This window comes from Myripristis murdjan, chromosome 2, assembly GCF_902150065.1.
Source record: "Myripristis murdjan chromosome 2, fMyrMur1.1, whole genome shotgun sequence".
NCBI lineage: Eukaryota > Metazoa > Chordata > Actinopteri > Holocentriformes > Holocentridae > Myripristis > Myripristis murdjan.
The window spans coordinates 1,548,075-1,559,465 of NC_043981.1; the positions used below are offsets into that span (position 1 = coordinate 1,548,075).

The window sequence follows — 11,391 nt, forward strand, 5'->3', positions numbered from 1 at the left end:
GAAGTGCTGTTACTTTACTTATATTCTGCTGAAGTAGAAGTACTTCTGTAAAAATCTCTGAAGGATAACTAAAAAGTAGCTCATTTAAAATGTGCTGGGAGTAAATGTGACTGAGTTACAACCATGTTAGATGTTAGAACGAGACTACATGGTTCAAACTAGTTTATTTTAAAGGTGCATTGCTCAAAACTGCTGAGGGTTGATTGAAGTGAGAACCCCATAGACTCAGCTGATGTAAAATGATGGTTGAGTCGACATGGTTCTCACCGTCAGGCCTACTCACTGATTTCATTCCCCTCTTTTCCACACTTTTTCTCCTTTTTTCCAGATGAGTCTAAATGGTCTCCCTTCCATCAGCCATCTGCAGTTTTTCATGATGCAGCTTTTCTTGTAAAATATGAAAATGACAAAAATTGGCACCAACAGTAGAAGCAAGTTCCTCTTCTCGTCTTTGCTGATTGACAGTTCATTGTCAAAGGTTCCACAATCTGTCATTGATCATTTGTTCTCTGTAATGGATCTGATTTAAAATGTAGTGAAGTACAAAACTCAAGCAAAAAGGAACGTACGTAAAAGTAAAATTGCTGACTTAAAAAAAAAAAAATCAACATAGTACAAGTACACAAAAAGCTACTCAATTACAGTGACATAAGTAAATAGTTACGTACCCCTCTGCTCGTCTGTTTTGGACTGATATGGTCTAGTATGCTCTGGACCAGACGAGTTCGATCTGTTGTCAGCTGGTCTAATTTAAACTGGACTGGTCTGGCTTGGTCTAAATGGGTCTTATTAATCTGCTCTGAACTGGTGTGATCTAATCTCTGGACTGAACAAGTGTAATTTACTAAAGATTTTTACTTCAGATCTAGACTGTCCTAGTTTGATCTGGTTTAGTCCAGGCTTATCTAGTCCACTGTGTCCACTGAGCCCCTCTGGAGACATTGTGTGATAAATAAATTCATGTGTGGCCATGAGATAATACTGCATGGCCTTGACTCAGAAATGTATGGGAGAGAGATAGTAGCAAGTGGGAAACACTTAAATTTGTGGGCTGGACTTGGTTATTTGCAGGAACAAGAGAGGTTACTTTACTCCACTGGAGTACAGTTAGTGTGGTATTGATATTCAGCAGACTAAAACCTACTCAAAAGATATGAAAAACATTTGATTCACACCTACTTAAATCAGTTGTAGTAATATATTCTGAAACAGTGGCCTGACCTTATTTTTGTATGTTTGCTTGGTAAAACTTGGGAATTTGACTGATAATTTTTTTTAAAATTATGCAATCAGACTGATCAAGCCAGGAATATATTACATTTTAGAGCCTAAAGAGTGATTAAAACCAGCTTTCAGGTTTTCAAAACATTCTATGTGTGAAACCTTCTAACTCTGAAAACAGGTTTCTCTAGCACACTACTCAGATCTACATCAGAAAACTGTATATGTATATATCAAAAAGACCGGTCAAACTGGACTTACATATACTTGCAGGGCCTAAAGATTGACAAAAAGTCTCAGATATGTGAAACTTTTGATCTGTTTATTCATATGTGTTCCATTGTTAGACTGAGGCCATGCAGTATTATCTTGTGGCCAAGCATTGATTTTAATAGCACAGGATGTCACCAGATGGGCTCCACAGGTCCAGACTGGTCTCATCTGGTATGTGCTGGACTGGTCTGGCAAAATGTGGGGTTCTGGTCTGATTCAGTCCAGCCTGGTAGAGACTGGTCTGATTTCCTCAAGTCTGGACTGGATTGGTCTGGCCGGGCTGGTCAAGGCATGTGTTGCTGATTATAGCCTGCTATGACCCAAATCTCATCTGCTCTGGTCTGATATGGCCCAGGCTGGCTCAGGGTGATCTGGACCACTCTGGTCTGAATCAGTCTGGTTTAGTCTGGTCTGGCCTGCTCCAGTTTGGTACGGTCTTGTTCAGTTCTGTGCAGTCTGATTTGGACCAGTACAGTACAGTCTGGTTTAGTTTTATTCACTGTCAACTGTAATGTCTGGCCCAGTTTGGTTCATTCTGGTTCAGTCTGGTCTAGTCCAGCCTGGTTCATTTTGGTTCATTTTTATTTATTCTTATCCTTTCCAGTCCATTTGTGGCTGGTCTTATCCATGCTGGCCTGGTTTGGGTTTGGAGGGGTGGTGGTGAGGTGGGAGTTGACGGAGGTCACCTGGTGACCCCGTGAACTTTCACCTCTCTGTATGTTAGACTGTTTCAGGGTCGCTGGCACGGGCCCCCTCTCTGTTGCCGGGGGCGATGAAGGGGGTGGAGAGGAGGGGCTAGGTACGTACCAACACCAGCTATACATTGCTACAATGTGTGTGTGTGTGTGTGTGTGTGTATGTTTATGTGTGTGTGCGTGTGTTTATCTCTTAGACACAACTTGATGTATTTCAATTGATGGCATATTGACAGGGTAGGCATTTACTCCTTTCTTTTTGCACTCTTTTTCTCTCTCCCCTTCAATCTTTCTCTCTCATCATCTTATTTCACTTCACAACACCATTCTACCATTTTTGCATCTCTTCTTTCGTTCTTTCTTTCTTTCTTCTTTTCTTCTTTCTTTCTTTGTGTTTGTGTGTGTCTTTTGCTTAGGACCAGTTCCTCAGGGCAGCTCCAGTATCAGGAGGTGTTGGGGAGTTCCTGATGAGGAAGATGGGCTGGAAGACAGGGGAAGGGCTGGGAAGGAATCGAGAGGGCACCGTTGAGCCAATCATCATTGACTTCAAAATAGATCGCAAAGGTCAGAGGTCATGTACTGAAAACTGATCAATATTAAGATTTTCTTAAATTTTTATTTCTCAAGGGAGAGCTGACCAAGGAAGGAGCATTAAAAAGAAAAGAAAAAAAACCCAATGCATTAAGTTGTGTGTGTTCGATAAAACACACACAAACTGCACACAGTCCTTTGCCTGAATTAATAGCCTACACCTCTTACTAACGCTGTATAACTGCTAGTCGTTGCATTAATATCCTACAACAGAACAGACACAGGATTATTATAAAGAGAAAATTCGTCCCGATGGATCAGGTTAATTTCTCCCTAACAACAGATTTCCAGAGCATTTGTATGGGCTACGCAAACGTCAATCCACATGATAAAAATTAATCCACGGACCACCAAAGTAACGTTTGACTGTTTAATTAAATCAACTTAAAATGACTCTGGCACGGTTGTAGGGGGTGTGCTCCAGTACCGTACGGGCGCTCATGCACGAGCACATGCACGGTCACGCACGCAGTGCGCGAATGTGGATACGATGTAAATCATGCCATCCTCCTGCTTCCGCAAAATTGTTTAATGGGCGCAACGCAATTTCCTGCGAATCGCGGCATTGCACAATCAATAATCAACTGATAATAATAATCAACCAGATCCGGCAGACCTGACCGGGTGGCCACGCACATCGTGCGGTGCTGGCCGACACCGAGCAGGCACCGCTCCCCCAAAATTTCACAATGTTTCCAGCCAGGGGAGCTCATGTCACTACTAGGTGAGCTCAGCTCCCCTTTGCTCCCCCTTATTTCGCACACTGGGTAGATGCCACCTTATTCCAACAGAGGAGCATAGCCTCTGAGGTTCAGATCATATCAGATAAAGCAGCAAGCCACTTCATTCCACCATGAAGACCATAGTGTAACATCTGTGCTGCACTGAGCACATAACACATCCATTCTGTTCACGGTGCAGCTGCTGCCACCAAGCACTTCCACTACAGTCAGTGAAACTGGCTGGCACCTGCTGGCTATATGACACCCATAGCTCAGCCAGGCACATACCAAAGCAGCAACATGGAACCAATGCCCCATGGGCTCAGCAACCACAATGTGAAGGGTAGGGACTGGATGCCTGTTGCAAAAAGGTTTGTGAACACCAAACAAATACATTCCGTATTGGAGATGCTGCATATTCATGATGTTTGCCCAGTGAAATTCTAGTGGAAGACATGGAGACTTACCACAACAGTGGAGCACTCTGTCCAGTGACACTCTGACTTACCAATCTCTTGATTATGTGCCCCACAAGCCACTAAGAAGAAAACATTTAGTGTACTGAAGTCATTCTGGGTAACAAAGTCCTCAAAACAATTTGTTCCTACTGCCGTTTGAGCTGCTGATGTCTGAAACTGCTTTGTGCAACTTGTGTTATTTGCACCTTACAGCCTAAATACACCAGGCACAGACCCGGCACAGGCACAGCTGCTGCAACACAATGTATCTGTCATAATCAACTGAAGCTGTTACACTGACCACAGAAGCTACACGCACCTGTGCAGGTTCTACAGTGCAGATCTCTATTTTTGCATGGCTGGTATATTTTTTTTTCTCTACGCACAGCTATGTGGCTCTCCAACAAGGAAAAATATGGCTGGCCTGCAGCCTACATGCAATACAGGTGTAGCAGGTAAAAAAAGAGAAAAAAAAATACTGCCCTGCCCCGCCTATGTGCTGTGCTGTATTCATGCCCGGTGTATTTTAAGGCTAATGTTGGCAAAATGCTTGTTTGAAAGCGTACATCTGATGATCAGATGTACGCTTTCAAACGCTTTCATGTAATGACTTAGTCTGGGTTATTTTCAGTGAAGATGATGATATTAATGTTGGTGATGGTAATAATGAAGATAATTGTGTGTTTTCAGGACTAGTTGCTGAAGGAGAGAAGCCTCAAAAGCAGACAGGAGGGCTGGTGGTGACCAAGGATCTAATGGGTAATGCAGACTCATGCACCATACATTCAATGTGCAAATAAAACCTGTGTTTTCATTGTCCTGCAAAAACAATGTATCTGCCATTTAGCCTTTTTCATGCCTTACCACATTGTGTTAGTAGAGAGAGATTCTTTTTTGACCAAGTTTTTATTTAATTTTCAATTCTTTACAGAGAGTGAGAAACATACATCCAAAACAGTAATAATAGAAATCAAACAGCAGAAACATAGATGGATTAGAATGACCAATAACAATATAAAGGTAATTCTAGAAGTGAATTAAAAAATTACTGATACATATCCCTGAGAGATCTTTCCAAATCTTATAATCAAATGAATTAGAAGATGAGTGACAGGCTTAATATTAAGTGGGATTCCAGCTGCCTTTATGGCAGAGCGTAGCTGCAAATATAGGAAAATTGAATTTGGTGAGACATGATTTGTTTCCCTCAGGTCCTGAAATGCACTGAAACCATTTTCATTAATCATACCACCTAAAGTATTTATGCAAGCATTGTGCCACTGAGCTGATGAAGAAGATGTCCCCCTGCCCATAAGGCAGAATTTTCAAAAACAGAAGTGCTGACATGCCATTTAGTTTTCCATTTATAAAGTTTTTCCATACTTGGCATGCTGAAATTGTATGAGCTGTGATAGGCCTGTATCTCAATCTACAGTGTCAGTTTGACAGATGCATAAAAAGCACATTATTCAGATGAATGAGGGCTAGCAGACTTCATTTAACATCAATCACAGGGTTTGAATTGACATCACTAAACCAACGTAACCAACGATTCTTGAATACAGGATCAGATTGTAAAATGACAGATTAATTGGTTTTAATGCTGAGGTATTGTGTTTTTCCCAGAAAGTCTTGAAAAATTAGCTTTCTGAATATTTTATCCTTGCTTACTATTAGCAACACATTTCTTCAGATGGGTAGAAAAAACATTTATGGAAGCTAATAAAGGGTGTAAATGACCATTTAAGACATTCAGTGCATTTTTGAAATACATTAGTATTGGGGCTTTTAAAGGGTACTTCACCCATAATGTATAATTTTTGTATATTTTTGTATCATGTCTGCCTTCAATCCCCTATGAATAAAGTTTTACTCGCAAGTCTTCATGGTAAAATTATAAAACAATTTAAAACAGTTGCCATCTCTGATGCAGTGGGAAAAATTTGGGTCATAATTTTGTAATTTTACAACAGAGAAACATTATTGAAAGCTCCATTTAAAAAGCTCACACTCCTCATGCTGTATCATCCAAGTTTCTGGTATGGTCCGTTCGCATGCTCAGTACTTCACAAACATGTATTTGGGCTCAGATCTTGCTGTAAAACTGTGTGTGTGTCAGTAGACGAGAAGCTTGGATGGATGCGTCTTTGCAGTCATAAGATTTTGTGGACGTGGTCTTTGCAGCAAGATTTGTGCAAATATATCTGTTTGGGAAGTACAACTGGATACCAGAGAATTATAATGCATGGAACTTTTTAAACAGAACTTTTGATAGCAGTTTGCTGTTGTAAGATCATAAAATTACAGACTCGGGATCAGAGATGGCTGGTGTTGTTGCAATATGAGTTTACCATGAAGGCTTGTTTGTAAAAGATGGTAAAACACGGTGAGCACTTAATGCAGAAATTGTGCATTATGGGTGAAGTATCCCTTTAAGCTGTCTTGTGTAAGGGTTTAAATGAGATTATTGAATTGAGGTTTGGGGTAGTTTTTAAGGACCAAGAAACCTGAAATGAAAATCTTTCAATAAAAGAGCTCTGTAACTTATGTGTGTCTGTCTGACTGCATAGGGAAGCACCCGGTGTCTGCTCTCATTGAGCTATGTAATAAGAGGAGGATGATGCAGCCAGACTTTGTCATGGTCCACCACAGTGGTCCCGACCACCGCAAGAACTTCCTCTTCAAGGTCTGTCAGTCTGTCTCTGTGACTCCCAGGGCATTAGTCTGTCCATCCATCCACCACATGCATCTGATACTACACATGAAATTGTGGAGGGTAAACAGCGCAGCCTGAAAAAAAGCACTTTAAAGGAAAAATTGACTCCAAAATGAGAATTCATGATCAGCCATCACTGATTATCCACCCACCCAGTGTCAGTTGAAATTCCATTGAAGTTCATAGGACCACCAAACACACAGATGTGGCCATTTGGACTGTCAGGGGGAAACCTGGAACTTTCCTTAACCCGGCAGTTGCCAGAACCTGTGAGGTTTTGTTTCCTTCTCCAATTTCAGAACCATTCATTTAGGGTAGGAAGTGTCCCCTAAAAAAATGTAATCGTCTGAATCATTTTGAAGTCATTTTTTCCCTACAGTTTGGCTGAGCGCTGGATGTCCAGCTTTGGCAAATGGAGTGACATTTAAATTAAATATAGTTTTTTTTATATAGATTTTTATAGATTTTAAAAAATTTCTAACCACTTATTTATACAGACTAGCGTTTCAGACAGTCAATTTGAGCTCCTGTCAAGTAATGTACTGTAAAACTTCATTTCTGACACTTCACACATGAATGTTTTTCTCCTGCTGAGGAGAAAAATGCTAGCACATATTTATGCAAATGTTACAAGTCAGGGCTTGGACCAGTCAGGATGGACAGTCCTGCTAGTTCCTCCTAAAACATGATTTTAGAATTACCTCTTGAGCAGGGACTAATCTCTGTATACAGATTTTAAGTTGTTAAATTGACATAATCTGTGTTGTTTATGTTCATTTATGAGCTAAAAGTGTTATTTTGGGACATTACATTCAGGGAGCTATACAACCCAACACTCTGTCCAAAGTCTTGTAAAGGAATAATCCAGTGATTTTGAATGTTTGGGCCTTTTACAACTACTATTTTCCCTGGTGGATAGACCATTTCACTTAGCCCAATTTGAAGCAATTCAAGTCATCAAAACACAACAGTGCTGCTGCTTTTAGGAAGACTAATGTGGACGACTTCATTATGGTGATGGAATACTGGTGTGTGGAAAGTTTGAAGTCTGTGAAAGTTCATTTTCACATTGTAGTGGAATGAATGGAAACCAGTAGCTGGATAAAATGTATATAGATAGATACTTGCTTTACTCATCTTGTTGTCTTTTCTCTATTTTTCTTGTATCATGTCATTGTTTTTTATGTATCTTGTTACTGTTTGGTTCTGAGATTGAGCAGTTTCCACACAGGGATTAAAACAATGTTTGATAATCCACCTATTCATTTGATCATCTCCAGGTGACTGTGAATGGTGTTGACTACCAGCCCCAGACAGCCAGCCCCAACAAGAAACATGCCAAAGCCATGGCTGCTACAGTGGCCCTGCAGGCCCTGGGAGAGGTCAGTCAGATCACTTCAACTTTATTGGCCCTAAAGGGAAATGTCTTTGCAGTCAGCTGCATGAGAAGAGGTATGAAAACATGAATATACAAAAAAGGACAAAAACTTCAGAACAAGGCGAGTCATAAATTAAAAGCATCCTCAACCATCATGCAGCATTTAAAGAACAGCACTAACTTTGTATTTCTCCTGGACCCCCAAGTTCAGTTTAAAGCAGCCGCAGACCACCATGTGAAGTGATTTTGTCCATATACAGAGATGTTTTGTTTGTATTATGTAGTTAAACACAGGAAATCTCAATGCAATGTCATTTATCTGACCTTTAAATATATAATTTTAATAATTATAAATATAATTTAAAAAAAATATATATATATATATATATATACATACATATATATATGTGGTGTTTTTTTCTCCCTGATTTTCTTGTATTTGTGTATCACTGATTCTTGGGAATTTGGATAAAACAGGCTTTAATTTTGAAAAAAAAAAAAAAAAGTGCGTTAAATTACAAAATCTGAAGGTATATCATTATAGGCCAAGGTCTTAGCTGTTCAGCAATGTACTGGTGCAACCTCCTCATTTTGCGTTTTTTTCATAAAATAGGTTTTTCCAGTTATTAGGCTACTTTGTTTTTGTCAACACCATCACCATAATGTTTTTTTTTTTTAATTTGAAAAACATATTTTGGTATTAAAGAGACTATTACTCTTCTTAAAAAGTATACATTTATTCCATAATCTAATTTAATATTTTTTATACAGAAGTGACGGTGTTGACATGTTATGGTTGTGACAGTAGCAGTGTCCAAAAATATGAAGAGATTTAAGAGAAAATAGCAAACTTCCAGGAGCCTGAGTGGTCTTGGGATCCTCAGGAATGTACTTGACCTTGTAGTTTTTTTATTATTATTTTTTAAATAAATATCTGACGGTGGTGACGAATATCTGGGACACATTTTGAGCAACCACAAAATAATAGTAAATATTGTTCAAAACCCATCATTTGTAGTTTTTAATACATATTATGATGTACTCTTTCATGTGATAAAGAAATTATTACTTTTTGTTGTTTTAATCAAGTTGAAATGATTATCTCCTATCCGAGGACAACTGGTTTTGTAGGCCATGGGCCAACATATAATCATTAAATTAATACAAATTAAAAATAAACCTATAAAAGAACCTTACAAATGTGCAAAGGACCCCCTGATTATGCCCTTGATTCTTTTTATTCATTAAAATGTTATAAATTTCCAGCAGAAATAGCATTTTTCTTAGTGGGACATGATTTATCCAAATTCTCAAGAATCAGTGGTATATTTTCTCTTGGATTTTTTTCTTTTTTTTTCTTAGTGTTCCAATGACTGTATTGTATTTGCTCTTAATTCAAAGTGTTAAATGTTTGTGTTAAATGTCTAGGTCCCTGTGGATGGACCAGGACTCTACACCGGCCCTGTCTTCACTGCTGCTTCCACTGGCCCACTGTTCTCTACCTAGACGCGCACACGAACACACTGATTGACAAACTGACCTCCGCTCCACAGACAGATGATTTAGTTGAACTATTTCATTTGATCATTTATTTGTTGGACAGGCAAGGTTTCTTTGTCCTTGTAAATGCCAGTGCCATAATAATTATTTCTACTCTGTCTAATACTAAAAGAGAATGACACAAATGGTGAAGTTATCCTATAACACAACATAGTGGTCAGACTGGCTTTTGACCAGTACTGAGATTTTTCTCCAAGCAATGAGCAGCTCATATTTTGTACCAATATACAGTATATGTAAATGTGAACCCCCCCCTCCCAACAAGAACACACACACACACACACACACACACACAAAATTACAAGTTTTCAATATTTATCTTTAAACTTTACTCTTGTCCAAATGGAAACTAGATCATGTTTTCTAGACTGTTGATATGGTCAGGGAGGAAGCCACATGACACAAATGGCTGATACTTGACCTTTAACAAAATCACAATATTCCTCTGACATATTGATCCAGTAATCAAATCTATCCAGGCACTTCTCTCGAGGGGATTTGGTTTACTGGTGTCATTCAGGAGGCAAAGCCAACACTCTATTATGTAAACATTCAGTCAAGCCAAGATGGTACATGCCCCTTTCCAAGGCTACAGTCTGTTACTGGCTGAGGACTGCGTCTGTTTTTTCAATTGTTATTAGATAATTCTAATTGTAAGGTGTCATATGTTGTTGATCTGCAACTTTTCTGTTTGTCTTGATGCTGCTCTCCTGACCAGGTCTCCTTTAAACAAGATATTTTTTAATCTTTGGGACTAACCTGGTTAAGTAAGATGTAAATAAAAATAAAATTTATGTTTATTTTATGTTTTAGGGTGCTCACATTGTGTTTCTTGGTAAGGTCAGCTGTTCAGCTGAGGCTTCTTGGGGGTGTCTTGAACGTCCAGTTGGTGGGGAGGTTTGTTTCAACATTGTTCCAGTGTGGGATTCAAAATTAGTTCTCAAAGCCAGAAAACTCAGTACCTGGCTCAGTTATTGCTGAATCATTGGTACTGATCAACAACCCTCCCAATTTCTGCAGATATCTTGTGTTCAGTTGGTGCCACAGGTGGGGCTGTCAAAGTATCGATACCATCAATACTAAACATTTGAACTGGTTTCAGTGCTTCTTTCCAACTGTATTGATACCAGCATTTTTTTCTCTAGATTAAATAGAAAACCTTTCTCATTCCACCTCCGCCAGCCACACACACACACGACAATGACTACATTTTCATGGACTGCAATATTCCGATATTAACCCTATTAAGACAGTCCTCTGAATAATAAATGCCTGTGAATGTGGAGTATCCACTTGACTCTGTCCGGCATGCACTAGTAATGGCAGAGTTTGCCTGAAAATATTCTTGTTTCTCTGAGTTTGTAGGCAACAGATTTTTTCACATTTTGGGTGGTCATTTTGGCTTATTGGCTAAGGTCAGGGTTAAGGTTAGGTTTAGGTTAAGGTTCAGATTAGGCATAAACTAGTTATAGCTAATATTAAGAGAAGGCTGTTGAGAATGAATGTAAGTCAGTCAGGAATTCTGTCGCTAGGGAAAAATACTTTCTGTCCTCCCCATGGAAAATAATTCACACTAGTTACATTACTTTTACATTACTCTATAACATCACCTGAGATGCTTTGTTGTGTACTTGCCACTTAACAATATAACATTAAAACTTACATATGATGCTTATGATGCCATATTACTGTGTTCCACACAAAAGTAATGTGACTACAGAAACAGGTTACTTTGCAATGTGTTCACACCAAACACTGCTAAACTCCTACCTGCTTT

General features: G+C 39.1%; 1 protein-coding gene across 5 annotated transcripts in view; it reads left to right on the forward strand.

Annotated features, from left to right (window-relative positions):
• Positions 1-10,419, forward strand: part of sonb (SON DNA and RNA binding protein b) — a 28,886-nt gene extending 18,467 nt beyond the window's left edge. For 4 of the 5 annotated variants that reach the window (XM_030068631.1, XM_030068623.1, XM_030068639.1 and 1 more), the window contains exons 18-22: positions 2,606-2,753; positions 4,651-4,719; positions 6,531-6,646; positions 7,957-8,058; positions 9,483-10,419. In XM_030068631.1, the coding sequence (XP_029924491.1) occupies positions 2,606-2,753; positions 4,651-4,719; positions 6,531-6,646; positions 7,957-8,058; positions 9,483-9,560 (513 nt within the window). In that variant the 3' untranslated portion in view covers positions 9,561-10,419. Of the gene's footprint in view, positions 1-2,218; positions 2,294-2,605; positions 2,754-4,650; positions 4,720-6,530; positions 6,647-7,956; positions 8,059-9,482 lie in introns of those variants that run through there. The other variant, XM_030068657.1, reaches the window with a different exon arrangement.
• The last annotated feature ends 972 nt before the right edge of the window (positions 10,420-11,391 follow it).